The sequence below is a fragment of the Palaemon carinicauda genome, chromosome 39, assembly GCF_036898095.1.
Source record: "Palaemon carinicauda isolate YSFRI2023 chromosome 39, ASM3689809v2, whole genome shotgun sequence".
NCBI classification, from domain to species: Eukaryota; Metazoa; Arthropoda; class Malacostraca; order Decapoda; family Palaemonidae; genus Palaemon; species Palaemon carinicauda.
The window spans coordinates 1,689,250-1,704,249 of record NC_090763.1 but is presented as its reverse complement, the minus strand read 5'-3'; the positions used below and the strand labels follow the sequence as shown (position 1 = coordinate 1,704,249).

The following is a 15,000-nucleotide window of genomic DNA, read 5'->3' as shown; positions in this document are numbered from 1 at the left end:
AATCCCGTTGCATGATTGGAACCGTAAGCTTCAACGAAGTGGGTTGAAGCCTGACAACTTTGGTTAATTAAACTCTCAATACCATTGACTTTAAATTGAAGTTTAATACATCTGTTCAACCGATGTATTCCTGACGAAAAAACAAAAAAAAAATATTTTTTTCAAAACATGTCAACACCAAATATTAAAAGCAGAAACATGAATACCGTTTTTGTCTTATACTATACTGAAAACTAGAGAGGCTGTCTTCTTTTATTGTAAATATATATATATATATATATATATATATATATATATATATATATGTGTGTATATATATATATATATATATATATATATATATATATATATATATATATATATATATATTGACCTCTTTACAATTATCAGTTATTTAACTTGGGAATCTGATGAATTGTTTGATTGCCTGAATACAAGACATTCTTTAGAAAAAAAAAGTAAAAAAAAAAAAAGTAAAACCAAAGAGCAAATCTACAAGTCCTTGTTCATACTGAATGAACGGAGATATGAACTTTGTCAATCAACACCGTTCACCTGTTCACTATGCGAGTTTGAACATTCGCAACACAGAACACATTCGCAACATGGAACACGGAACGTTGTATTTTCATGAGTCAGGAAGGGTTTACAATATTGGTTTTTATGAAGGATGAGATTCAATTTGTAATTGAATTTCTGTTGAAATATATTCTAGATTTGCATTGGTCATATATATAGATGATGCAGCTTCAATGTAACCCTTTTTCTTTATGAAGTTTTGAGTAATTTATTCGAATATAACTTACCTCAGTAAAAAGCTATGGGATTAGACACTCAAATAGAAAAACACTCAAAGTGCAGACCTCCGCCATGGCAGCTTATTTCTCGAAGCCAGCCTGATTTTCCCCGAATCAATTAATTATTTCCAGCTCTTTACAAAATAGTTTAAAAATCCAGCACCTTTCATTACTTTACGATTAAAATTGTTGACGACCAGAAGTTAACCTTTGGCTTGACCTCGGACTCGACCTTGACCTTCAACCTAATATGTATTAATTGGCGTGGATTATCATACCCTCAAATATGAGCCAAGTTTGAAGTCCCTGAGACAACGATGTCGAAAGTTATGGCTGATTACGTGAATTGGACATTTTCCTTGACCGTAACCTTGACCTTAAAAAATTTAATCATTTCCAGCTTATTATATAACAATTAATCCATGCTAATTTCATTACCCTATGATTAAAATTGTGGCCAGGAAGCTGTTCACAATCAAACACACACAAACTGTGGGTAAAATATAACCTCCTTCCAACTTCGTTGACGGAGGTAATAGTCTATATCTTCCCTCGGTAAGCTTTTCTAACTTCATATGATCTCTTACAGCTCACATTAGATTACTGAAGACTGATACAAAATTTGCTTAACTATGGGAAGAGACTTTTATTGGTGTGTAGGAATGTAAATCGACCATTGTATGATACTGCTCCAATCTATACGTCATGTAATTGAATTGAATTGATATACAATGACATATGCTTTTCATAAATAAATAATTAAATACATTATATATAAATTCAAAATTTTACTTCGTCATTTGATTATTTGTTCTCTCTGGATAGTGAATACACAGTTTACTTTTTTAAGTATGTATAACGTACAGTATATACATATAATTACATTGGCATTTATATGTATATACTGTATATATATATATATATATATATATATATATATATATATATATATATATATATATATATATAAATATATAAATATATATATATATATATATATATATATATATATATATATATATATATATATACACTTACACACATACATACAGTAATCACACACACAGACACACACACATATAAATATATATATATATATATATATATATATATATATATATATGTGTGTGTGTGTGAGTGTGTATATGTGTATATATATACACATATATATGTATATATATGTGTGTATATATATATATATATATATATATATATATATATATATATATATATATATATATATATCACATAAAACAATCTCTCTCCAATAAATTCTGAACCACAAACAATCAAGACAGCCATAAGTGGAGTAAAATATGAGTGGATTTGTGGAAACAAGCCGGGATTCCAACACCAACACCCCCCCCCCCCCCCTTGCATATTAACATGCGACCGCCTGAACTTGTGGGGGGAAACTATTTTGCAAAATGCTGCCTCAATTCGGGACATTATTGCCAAAGTTCCTGCATCCCACGATGGATTGTGACGCCACATTTGTCATGGTTAGGTGATGATTGCATCCCGAGCAATGAGAGAGAGAGAGAGAGAGAGAGAGAGAGAGAATATTTTACCGAGAGCTGTTGATGCTGGGATGGACAAACTCGTATCTTTACGATATATACCATTTTTATGACATACCTGTCTGAAAATATTTCTCTTGTAATTTATCCATCGACTTTTAGTTTCTTTTTTTTTTATCCTAATATACATACATACATACATACACACATATACACACACACACACACACACATATATATATATATATATATATATATATATATATATATATATATATATATAAATTTATATTCATATATAAATAGAAATATATTTATGTATATATATATATATATATATATATATATATATATATATATAATTACACATATATATACACACAAAAATATGTAAATGAAATCAATTTAATGGTGCTAGACACAGAATTCAACTTCTGAATAGTAACTGTTTACTGTCCTTTATTCGAGGAGGCTTTTTAGGTAACGACATAAGAGAAAATGCGACAATTTTATCGATTCCAATATATTTCGTGAGGGAGTTGTAAATTGAAATGAATGGAGAAAAGATTTTACACGAGAATCCGGATATTAAAGTGCACGAACGATAGTTTTCTGATCGTTACATTAAATTCAATACATCCAGTTAAATGGTCAGCTCTTGGCAGTTAGGAATGCGTGCAAGTAATTGGTTCGTTATTTTTTTTTTTCTTAAAGGTTTTGATATATTTGTTATATTTCTTTCGTAATGTTGTTGTTCCACGTTTTGAAAGGCGCCTTCGCGAGCTCAGTTTTTTTTTTTTTTTTTTTTTTGGTCGATGTCCTTGTCAGGTGTCTTTTTTTCACTTTTGCATATCAAACAGGAAGACTAACCCTTTCATCCCATTAGAGTAGAAGAAAAGAAATAACAATCAATATCTCAATATCCTTATGGCAAAAGTAAAAAAACACCTGACAAAGACATCGGCAAAAATACTGTGCACGCAAAGATTTCTTTCAATACCTGGAACAACAACAATACTGACAAAGAATAACAAATATATCAAAACCTTTAAAAAGAAAAGGAAAAAAAATCACATGAACCAATTACTTGCACGCATCCGCAACTGCCAGCAGCTGACGATTTACCTGGATGTAATAAATTTATTGTAACGATCAGAACACTATCGTTCGTCCACTTTAATGTCCATATTCTCGTGTAAAGTCTAGTAACAATAATTTCATTTAATTTAGATATCTATATGATACCTAAATCTATACACAACAAGAAATGCAGCCGTTTCTAGTCCACCGCAGGACAAAGGCCTCAGATATGTTTTTACACGTGTCTGCCGTTTGGCCAGTTTTCATACCACGCTGGCCACAGTAGATTGGTGTGATCCCTCACTGCAAACCAACCTACTATGGGTTGTTGGGGGTGTTCCTGGGAGGTTGGGAAGGAAACACAATCTTGAAATTAATGTAAGTTCTATTGAGAAGGTGCAATATACGAATCAAATACAACAGGCAGGAAATACATCTGCCTTGGGTGACGAACGACAATACAAGCACTCTGTGTGATGCCCCAAGGCTGGGAAGTACATTGTTGCCATGTCTTCGGGGCGTTGCCACACTTAGTAATGAAATAGACATCTATGCATAATAACATTGTAAAATGATGCATATACACATATGAATACATAGGGGGTGTATTTATTTACAAGACATATAATAAATGAGACACATAATAAATGGGAAACATCATACCTTGCTTTAGGTATGATAATATATTAACGTCAGTTAATGTAACGGTCTCACATTTTATATATCTACACCTCCCTCCCCCCTCACGCTCGTAGTTCCATTCTCGAGCGAACTCTGTCTAATGAGCCTTTGAGATCTGCGTGGGAACACTTGGGGGTTAGAGACTAAGGACCTTTCTATGTCCGTGCAAGGGGCCACAGGTAAATGGGGGAGAGGGTCAACACCAGGCATTGGCACTGGACGTAGAAAGCGGCGGTTACGCCACCAAACTCGGCCACTGGGGAGACGCACCTCATAGTCCCGTGATTTGCCAAAACCCATGACAACGCCAACCTTTTCCCATCGATGTGATGTCGGGTCTTGGATCCTTACTGTCTGACCTATTTCCAACTTGGGAAGTGGCCGGGCGTGTTGATCGTATTGTAGTTTTACTTGTTCAGCACGGGCAGCTGCACGGCGGTCACAGTCCTCAGACTTGGCCTGCCATTCCTCTGAAAAAGACTGTGGATGAGCAGGTACACAGGTACGGAGTGAGCGGCCATACAAAATCTGTGCTGGAGAGCGGCCTGTGAAGTTTGGAGTATTACGCAGTTCCAAGAGGCCTCGATCAAATTCTTCGCAGTCAATATTGCCAGAAGGTGATGTCTTGAGGATTAAGTGCTTCATGGCTTTTACAGAAGCTTCTGCATGGCCATTGGACTGCGGGTAATGTGGTGACGACATGATATGGTGGACACCCCATCTCATCATGAAATCTTGGAAGTCTTTGCTGGCGAATTGAGGCCCACCATCAGTCCTGAGACGAAGGGGAACACCGACTTCCATGAAGTAACGACAAAAGATACGTATGGTGTTGGAAGCAGTAGTGTCTCCCTTACATGGTACCACAACAGGCCACCCAGAGAGTCGGTCGGTTACAACGAGGAATGACTTCCCGGCGACACTGAAAAAGTCAGCTGAGACAGACTCAAAAGGCCTCGTAGGGTGGTCATCATTCAATAAGGGTTCCTGCTGAAGGCTAGGCTGCAACATTTGGCATGATTCACAAGCTCTGACAGTACTGGTGATGTCTGAATCAATTCCCGGCCAAAAAACAGTCTGTCTTGCACGTCGCTTTGTGGCTTCCACTCCTCGATGGCTATCATGTAGACGAGCGAGAGTACGACGGCGGAGGGCAGCAGGGACAACAATTCTTGCTCCGTAGAGAACCAGATCACCATCAGTTGAGAGGTTTTCCCTTAATTTCCAGAAAGGGAGTAACGACTGGTGTTGGTTATAACGGCTTGATGGAAATCCTGAAGTCACACAATTCACTAGACGGGTATATGATGAATCAGCTCTTGCTGCAGCTCGGAGTTCCTGAAGTGTCCTATCTGCATCTTGGGGCGTAGAATCTTCTTCGGCGATGAAAGCATTGACATTGACGATATATCTGACGTGTGTTGCGACATCAGCACAAGTGATATCATCTTCAGGAGTAGGCTGACTGACTGGAGCTCGAGATAAGGCATCTGGAATGCTGAGCTGCTTTCCAGCTTGCCACACTGCTGTGAATAGGTATGGAGAAATCTTTTCCTTGAGACGCTGAAGACGAGGATTCTCCACTGCATCGAGTGTATAATGATTGAGAATTGGGATGAGTGGCCGGTGATCAGTCATCAGGGTAAAATGCTGAAGACCAGCTAGATACAATCTACACTTAGACATAGCCCAGACCACAGCTAACAATTCTAGCTCTATAGTAGCGTAGCGGGACTCGGCATCTGTGAGGAAGCGGGAGCCACACTGAACTAGACGAAGTCTGCCATTACTATGGTCCTGTAGAAGGGCGTATCCAATCCCATATAGGCGAGAGGCATCAGTCTGGAGGATTACCGGCAATGCAGGATCAAACGAGGCAAGGACTGGGGAGCTTACCAAGGCGGCCTTGACTCGACGAAATGCATTGTCATGATCAGGAGTCCAAACGAATGCTCTCTTGGGGCTCATCAGAGGTCGTAGGGGCTGAGCTGTAGCAGCAATCTCAGGGGTAAATTCAGCCAACTGGTTCACTAAACCCATGAATGATCGAAGGTCAGTCAAATTGGTAGGAGTTGGAAAGTCCCGGATTGCACTGACTTTGCCAGGATCAGCTGCTATACCCTCTTCTGAGAGCTGATATCCACAAAAGGACACTTGAGATGCTGCAACCACAAACTTGTCTCTGTTGAGAGTAATCCTGAATTTTCGGCATCGAAGAAGCATCTCGTAGATTTGTTGAAGATGAGTGAAGTAATCTTCATCCAAAAGAAGTATGTCATCCACGACCTTTACACAGTTCTGCATTCCTTGAAGAGCCATATCACCGCAGAGACAGAAGGCGTCCCCTGTAGCTGCAAAACCCATTGGGCCTCTGAAATGCTTGAAACGGCCGTACGGTGTAATGAAGGTTGTCAAGTGTTGGTCCTCTTCAGCAAGTGCCATCTGCCAATATCCACATAAGGCATCTGCTGTAGTGAAATACCTTGCCTTCGAATTAACACTACGGATGGCAGCGAACGGAGTTGGAGAAGGGTGGGTTGGTCGGGACACTTGGCTGTTGAGCTTAGTGAGGTCAACAGTGATACGGACACCTGAGTCCTTAGCTACTACGACGAGTGGATGGCACCATTCTGAAGGTTCATCACCGGCAGGCTTGATGATTCCTTGGGTTACCATGGAGGCAAGTTCTTCCTTAACTTGATCGCGGAAAGCAAAGGGTATCTGGCGTGGAGTGTGAACAGCAAATGGTACTGCACCATCCTTGAGGTGGATCCTCATTGGAGGACCGGTCATCGGCTGGAGTGGTGTTGTCTTGAGGTCTTCTTTGGTGACGAGAACATCCTTGAACTCCCGTAGAAAAAATTCTCTTGCCTCAGTAGGGGATGTGGTAGCAGAAAGGGGCAATTCCTTGCATCTTTTGACATGCTTAACTTCCAATATTGGCTTGGGAAAGTCAGGAGAAATAATTGCTAATTCCTTACAGTGGCTGTAAGACAGCAATGGTGTTTGAACACCATCATGAACCTGTATAACAGCAGAACAGGACTGCTTACCCAGAGTAAGAGTGGCTTGGAAGGTACCCAAAGCAGGTGTCATAGCTGAACCGTCGGCAGTTAAAGTTACAGTTGTAGGAAATGGCTTCAAACTACTCCTAGGTATCTTCAGTAGGTCAAGATGCTGGGGTCCTACCACGGAGACTTCGGCGCCTGTGTCGGGTAACATCTGAATTCGGGATGTAACATCTCCATATGTTAGAAGAACACAGACAGGCTTGGGCGACTTGCCGGAAGTTTCGACTCGACGACAGCTGGACTTCTTTACGACCTTTGATTTACCAGATGATAGGGTAGCTTTGTCACTTGAGGAGCCACCCTGTGTACTGTCATTTCTCTTTGTCTTACAGTATTTATCGTAATGTCCCACACGGTTACAAACTCGGCACTGTGCTGCGTTGGCTGGGCACTTTGGAGTCCTGTCCCAATGACCTCGTCGACCGCAGTTCTTGCAGCTGCTTTCTAGGGCTGGGCAAACTTCGGAAGAATGGTGGGTACGTGCACAACACTGGCAGGGAGTGGCTGGTTTGGGTGGTGGGGTTGAAGAATGATTTTTACCACCTCCTTTCTGTTTCTTGTATGTTGAAACAACACGTAGCTGGGAGGTAGGTGCTCGAATGGCAGAAGTAGCCTTCCTGGCCACCTCATATGAGCGACAAGTATTGACCACCTCCTGTAGTGAAGCTGTTGCTTCAAGAGAGATTAGTTTCTGGACGAGTTCCCCATCCCTGATTCCCATGAGAATTATCATCTTCATTTGAGTTTCTTCACACACTGATGAATTCCCCGGACAGACGTCCACCTCTTCAGCTATATGCTTAAGTCGCACGTAAAAATCTGAAAAAGATTCTCCCTCAAACTGCTTACAACTTAAGAGTTCTCTTCTGCGTAGAGCTTCGTTGCGTAGACTTTTCACGTGATCCTGCAGCTCATCTAAGACCTCTTCTACTGTCTTGTCTGTGCTGGGTGGAATATCCAGGGTGTGCTCCAAGATCCTCTGCGTCTCGAGAGTGAGGCACATTCTAAGCTGAATGAGTTGCTTCTCTCTAGGTAACTTGGATAAATCCACCATGATAGAATAATCTTCCCATCGACGTCTCCATTCTCGAAAAACTTGAAAACTGGCATCTGCTTGAAGGGGAGGCGGGTTCTGGGTGATAGCTTTTTGGGGGGCAGGTATTACTGATGAACTTGAAGATGAAGCAGTAGGTACTGACGATGTAGACGATGTATTGATTGAAAGGCTATGTGTGCTATCAGGTTGGGAGGTAACAGGAAGCAACCTCTGCAACAATGCTGTAAAGCGAGCACTTTCTTCCTGTCGACGTTGTTCGTCTTCCCTGCGTCGAAAATCCTCTTCTTGGCGCCTTCTTGCATCCTCTTGTATACGACATTGTTCAAGATACTTGATGAAATGAAGAAAATCGGCTCCCGAAGTTGATGGAGGAGTTGTATAATGTGGGGTGAGTGGCGGTGGCAACTGGTATACTTCCTCCCCAATTAATCCAACAAGAGCTTCAACATTAGGATTAAATTCATCCTCTACCTCTGCATCTCGTATATCAGTAGACTCCTCGTGAAATTCCGATTCCGACATGGTTTATTGTAAAAACATTAACATTAACATATCTAGCAGGAATATGTAAGAAATAAAAGTTCAATTTTCCACAATATTCAGAAATGATATAATTCTTACGAATAGCTGCACATTATACTAAGTGTAGCGGTACGGTTCAGGTAGGGAGAGGGAGGAGTCTGTTCGGCAAACAGTAGTCAGGGTTGCCATCTGGCCGTTTTTGCGGCCAAATTTGTCAAATTTGGCCGTATGGAAAACTCTCTGGCCGTAAATTATTAGCCATCGACGGCCAAACAATTTGGCCGAATTTTGGCCGTATTGTTTTCAAAATGATTACATTTCATGTAATATCATTTATCTTTCATATGTTATATCTAATTTTTATTTCTAATCAGTAAAATATCAAATGAAATGACAGTATAGTGATGTAACAACCACGTAACCTACTGGCTATGTTGCCTATTGACAGACACATACAGTACAAGTGTATGTTTACTACTTGTTCAGTACTAGATAAGTGATGTAACAGCAACGTAACCTACAGGCTATGTTGCTTACTGACAGACACACACAGTACAAGACAAGTACGCGTTTAGTACTAAATAAAGAAATGCATCGATTTAGATACATTTCTAGCTTAACTTGAGCATCAGTGTGAATTTGAACCTGACGTTTTAAACAGCCAAAAGGAGACTTTATAAAAAATAGTGCTGTGATTGGTGATTGATTACCATTATGTCATTAAGTAAACCTAAGTGGAAAGGAAGTTATGATAGTGGGAGGAAATACAATAAATCATGGGAAGAGAAATTTGTGTGGTTAAAAAGAGCAAGTGAAGGTAGTGAAGATGCTTATTGTAAACTATGTAAGACTACTATTGCTCCAAAGGCTTCTCGACTTGCTGATCATGAAAAAACCAAAGGGCACATGAGCAGGGTGAATGCTTCAGCAATGTCCCAGAAATTGCCAGTGAAAGTCTTTAATAAAAAAGACGATGAAAAAAAAGCGTGTTGAAATAGAACTTGCAGTTTCCTTTGCTTGCCATTGCACAATAGCTAGTGTGGATCATGTAGGGGAAGTAATAAAAAGAAATGGTAAAGGTAGTATATTAGAAAACATTCAGATTCATCGTACTAAATGCAGCAAAATAATTTCAAAAGTCGTTTCTCCAGCACTATTCCAAGAATTTAAAGATGATGTACAGGGGAAGAAATTTTGCGTACTTATTGATGAAAGCACAGATGTAGCTACTGATAAACATTTGTGTATTGTAATTAGGTATTACAGTGAATCAAAGTCTACTATTGTGACCGAGTTCGGAGGCCTCGCACCCGTTGTTGGAGCAACTGGTCATGAATTATTTGTGACTTTGAACAATACCCTGGAAAATATGGGGCTTGAATGGTCTAACTGTGTTGGGTTTGGGAGTGATGGGGCTTCAGCAATGATAGGTGAACACAATTCTGTTTGGTCTAGGGTAAGAGAGAAATCACCTAACTGTCAACTCAACAAGTGTGTCTGTCACTCCCTCGCACTTTGCGTGGAAAAGGCATTTGACAAATTACCCTCTAACTTAGGATATTTGTTACATGAAGTTCCTAAATGGTTTAGTAAGAGTGTCATACGAAGAGAAGCTTTCAAGGATCTGTTTAAGGTTATGGATGCAAATGAAGAAAGAAAAGGACAACCCCTTCCATTTCAAAAACTCTCAAATACACGATGGTTGGTCAGAGGAAAAATCATATATAATATTCTTGTAAACTGGGAAGAGTTGAAGGCATATTTTTCAGTTGCTTTACCAAATGCAGATGCATCCTGTCGCTATAAAGCAAGGGAAATCTTTAATATGTTAAGAGATAAAGTAAATCTCTTATACTTTCATTTTGTGTCACCAATCGTGACAGATTTTGAAAGACTTAATGCTCTTTTTCAAGCTACCAATGGTGATCCCGAAGGCTTGGTAAAAGAATTACTTTTGATTCATAAAACTCTACAATATAGAGTACTTAACAAGAGGGGAGAATTTTTACCAACAAAGGATATCGACTATGGTGCTAAATTCACCAAGGAACTGAATACATACATAGAATTAGAAAATAACTCAAATGAAGTGGTAAAAATTGCAGATGAGATTAGGCACCGATGTTCAAGTTTCCTTTTTGAGGCCTTAAAACAAGTGGAAAATAGGCTCCCAACATCAACAGCAATATTCCAAGGCCTCAGTGCATTCTCTCCTAGCAAGGTATTGAGCCAAATTGACCGTGTGTCTTTTAAAGATCTTCCATTGCCCCACTTAAGAAAAGATAATGAGAATGGCATAGAGCAGCAATACAGGAAAATATTGCATTTGCCATGGGCAGAAGAGTCTGTTTTTAATGGTGAGATTCCAAAGGAATCGGTTCCTTTTTGGTCCGGGGTCTTAGGGTACAAAAATTCAACTGGGAACCAGCCTTTCAAAGAATTAGGGAATTATGCAATGGCTTGCCTCACAACACCCATAAGTAATGCTGTTGTTGAAAGAATCTTTTCCTCTGTTACTTGCGTTAAGACAAAACTACGAAATCGAATGAGTACAGCAATGTTGGAGGCGATCCTTAGAATCCGTACTCATCTCCAGTTTCAAGGGAAATGTTGCAAGGACTTTAAAGTAAATCAAAACATGCTAGAGCTTTTCAATTCGGTAAATATGTATGAGAGGGAAGAGTCAGAGGGCGAAAATGCAGCCGATATCCTTGCAATTCTGAATATGAACTAATGAATAATCTCTAGTTAGAAATATGTTGTAATCATTGCTAAAATATAATGTAAAACAGTAAAGAATGAACAGTTAAAGACAGGGAATGGAATTATTAGAAATATAAGAAGTATTAAATAAAAGAACTGAAATTGTTTCATATCTTTGTGATAGGCTATTTACTAAGTAATTGTAATTCATTATAACTACACCTGTCTTAATTCCTTATAAATAAACGGAAGGTAAGAAGACTTCTTTCAATAAATAACCTTAAGAATAAACGATTGTAGGCTATACGGGATTAGCCTACTCAAAAATACAATACTAGTAATATGCGATCTCTCTCTCTCTCTCTCTCTCCTCTCTCTCTCTCTCTCTCTCCTCTCTCTCTCTCTCTCTTTCTTTTCACATGCCCATAAAAAATTACACATATGCATTTAATTAATTTATGCTCATACTTGTTTGTGTGTTTGAATGCATACAATGTGATACTAACTGCATGAGAGTAATGACAATAGATAAATGTAAATTCATGGCAAAGAAGTGAAGGATTAATACCTGATTTAGGCCTGCTACTCATGCATATCTAATTAATAGCCTTTTATACTACATACTTACATCTGCATTACTAATAATAATAGGCTATTGATAGTAGTTAGTGTTATAAAAAAAAATAATATTTGGCCGTATTTTGGCCGTAAACCATAGTTGATTTGGCCGGTTTGGCCGTCATAAGAAAATAATTTGGCCGTAGGAGATTTTTCCCATCTGGCAACCCTGACAGTAGTCACTCCCCTCGGTGACGTCACGGTCACAGTGCTGCCAGGTTCAGGGTAATTACCCTATTTTAGGGTAATTTAAGTATGTTTAGGGTAACAGGGTAAAACGTAGCAAAAACGCTAAATTCTAGGGTAATTTCAAATTTTCTAAGAAAATAAAAATAATAGAAATTATATATATATATATATATATATATATATATATATATATATATATATAATAAATATATATATATATATATATATATATATATATATATATATATATATATATATAGACAGAAAAGAGAGCCTTGCTTATTGTGTTACTTTTGGTGTTTGCATCGTCACCATTCGTTCAGAGATACCGTTAAAAACGAGTATTGGACATGTATATGGCACCAAGTCAACGCGACCGCGCGACGCCTCTCGCCTGTATCTCATGTTAGCACAGTAAAAATTTTGAAAACAACTAGAAGTGTTTTAGATATGCCATCTGTAAGTGGACATGGTAAAACTGATAAGCTTGTGAAAGAAGGTGAAATTAGGTTAGCAGCAGTCATCAGTGAACTTAATCTGCCTTTTACTTCTTCTGATCGGCTAGTTCCTGTTATAAAGGCAATATGTCCTGACTCTGAAGTGGCTAAGAAAATAAAGTGTGGTAAGACAAAATGCAAAGCCATTGTGAAGAATGTGTTAGGCAGAAAAGAGCAGGATGATTTGCATAACCTACTGAGAAACAATTGTTTTTCTTTGATAGTGGATGAGTCAACAGACCGTGGATGCATTAAACATCTTGCTCTAATAACTAGGGTTGCTTCAGTGAAAGGTGTGAAAGATATGTTCTTGACTCTTGTTCCCCTAGAAAGTGCTACTGCTTCCACTCTATATGAACATATCAAGTCTGTGTTTAATGAGCTGAATATACCTTACAAGGATAATATGATAGGATTCGCTGCAGATGGGGCAAGTGTGATGATGGGGAAAAATAACTCCCTTTCCACCCCACCTCAAACAAGACATTCCAAATTTGTTTTGTGATGAAGTGTACGTGCCACTCGTTTCACCTCTGTGCATCTTATGCTTGTAAAAAGCTCCCTAGATGGGTTGAAGATGTGGCTCGTGACATATACAATTACTTCTTGTCTCCAAAACAGACCATGGCTTTAAAGGAATTTCAAGAATTCGTAAATGTAAAACCCCACAAGATACTTCATCCATCCCAAACAAGATGGTTATCTTTGGACAGTGTGGTGAAAAGACTGTTAGAGCAACTGCCGGCATTAAAGCTGTTTTTTACTCAAGCTGCATTGGAAGATCGACTGGTAGCAGCAGAGACTATATTGCAAAGACTGAATGATCCAATCACTAAATTGTACCTAGAATTTCTTGATCACGTCCTACCATTTTTCTGTGACCTTAACAAGGAAATGCAAGCTCAAGATCCAAAGATATATACTCTCAAGGCCAGAATATCTGCAGTCTTGTTTACTATACTCGAGTGTTACTTAAAACCAAAGCTACCTAAACTCTACACCACTAGATAAGGTTAGAGTCCGTGACCCAGGAAATTTTCTTCCATTAGAAGACATATATCTTGGTGGAAGGGTAACTGCAACACTCCAGGCAACACAGAACATAATTCAAAAAGAATATCTACACAACTTTAGGTTAAGATGTCTCGACTTCTATATAGAGAGTGCACTCCAAATCATGCAGAGATTTAATCTCTCTGATCCAATATATGAAGATCTGAAGGGCTTTGAACCCTCAAAGTGTTATGAAGAAAGCTATCCCATCAGTTGCACCATTGGCATCGAAATTTCCAAACATTGTTAATGAAAATGACCTAAACAGTATTGATCGTGAGTGGCGTTTACTGAGAAACACAGAAATGAATGCTAAAAGTGATATTAGTGCATGGGAATTTTGGATGGAAGTGAAACATATGAAGAAAGGTGATGACACACCCCCTGTTTCCTTTACTAGGAAAATTTTATGGTAAAAATTGCTCACATTGCCACATTCAAGTGCCTGTGAGGAGAGGATTTTCTCTCAGGTCAACTTAATGAAGACGAAAACTAGAAATTCCTTAAATACTGAAACTTTAATTGGCATGTTGCATGCGAAAAGAACATTCGAAAGTTGCAACATCCGATACATTCACAGTTACGACTGATCATATGAAATTAATGACTGAAAAAATCTATGAATCGAATCCCGATCATCAGGATGAATAGATTATTAGCCTACAGTGACAGTACACACAATGATGCCAATAACATGCACGGATATGCTTACATTAGAATGTAAATTTATTAGTAATATTAGCCTAGTACACACAATGATGCCATCTATTGCATGCATGGATATGCTTAGATTAGAATGTAAATTTATTAATAAAAGATTAAAAAAAAAGAATACAAGTGAGTATTATTGATTGTTCCATTTAATGTTTTTTTTTTTCCATTTAATTTTTTTTTTTTTCATTTAATTTTTTTTTTTTTTTAAGTTGTAAGCTGATGGGATAAGCTCTTGGCTTTCATATAGCTCACGGCTCAAAAACTGAGATAGATAGCTGCTAGCGGGAAGTCAAACCCTTTAAGAAGTGATAAACCTGTCTCTTGAAGACAAAAAGGTTGTAGGAATCAGTGTTATTGTATTATATACAAATAAAAAAATTATCTAGGGAAATTTTGATGAAAATGGGGTAATTTCGTGGACGAATCTAAGGTAATTTGTCAGTTGCCCGGAAGCGTTCAAAGTGACTAGTCAGTGTGCCGGTCAAGTGAAATTATGTG

At 38.4% G+C, this 15,000-nt stretch overlaps 1 protein-coding gene, 1 long non-coding RNA gene and 1 pseudogene across 2 annotated transcripts in view; 1 reads left to right on the top strand and 2 right to left on the bottom strand.

Annotated features, from left to right (window-relative positions):
* LOC137631455 (uncharacterized) overlaps window positions 1-15,000 on the bottom strand; it is a 113,952-nt gene that overhangs the window by 98,570 nt on the left and 382 nt on the right. The window lies entirely within an intron of this gene.
* LOC137630899 (uncharacterized) lies at window positions 4,115-4,780 on the bottom strand. Its single transcript, XM_068362436.1, has one exon. It carries the CDS (start codon window positions 4,778-4,780, stop codon window positions 4,115-4,117), a length of 666 nt encoding a protein of 221 aa, XP_068218537.1.
* LOC137631446 (SCAN domain-containing protein 3-like) lies at window positions 8,965-11,462 on the top strand (annotated as a pseudogene).

Bases quoted from the DNA above. Each gene is read 5' to 3' on its own strand.
- LOC137630899 (XM_068362436.1), bottom strand. From the start codon at position 4,780: ATGTCGTCACCACATTACCCGCAGTCCAATGGCCATGCAGAAGCTTCT.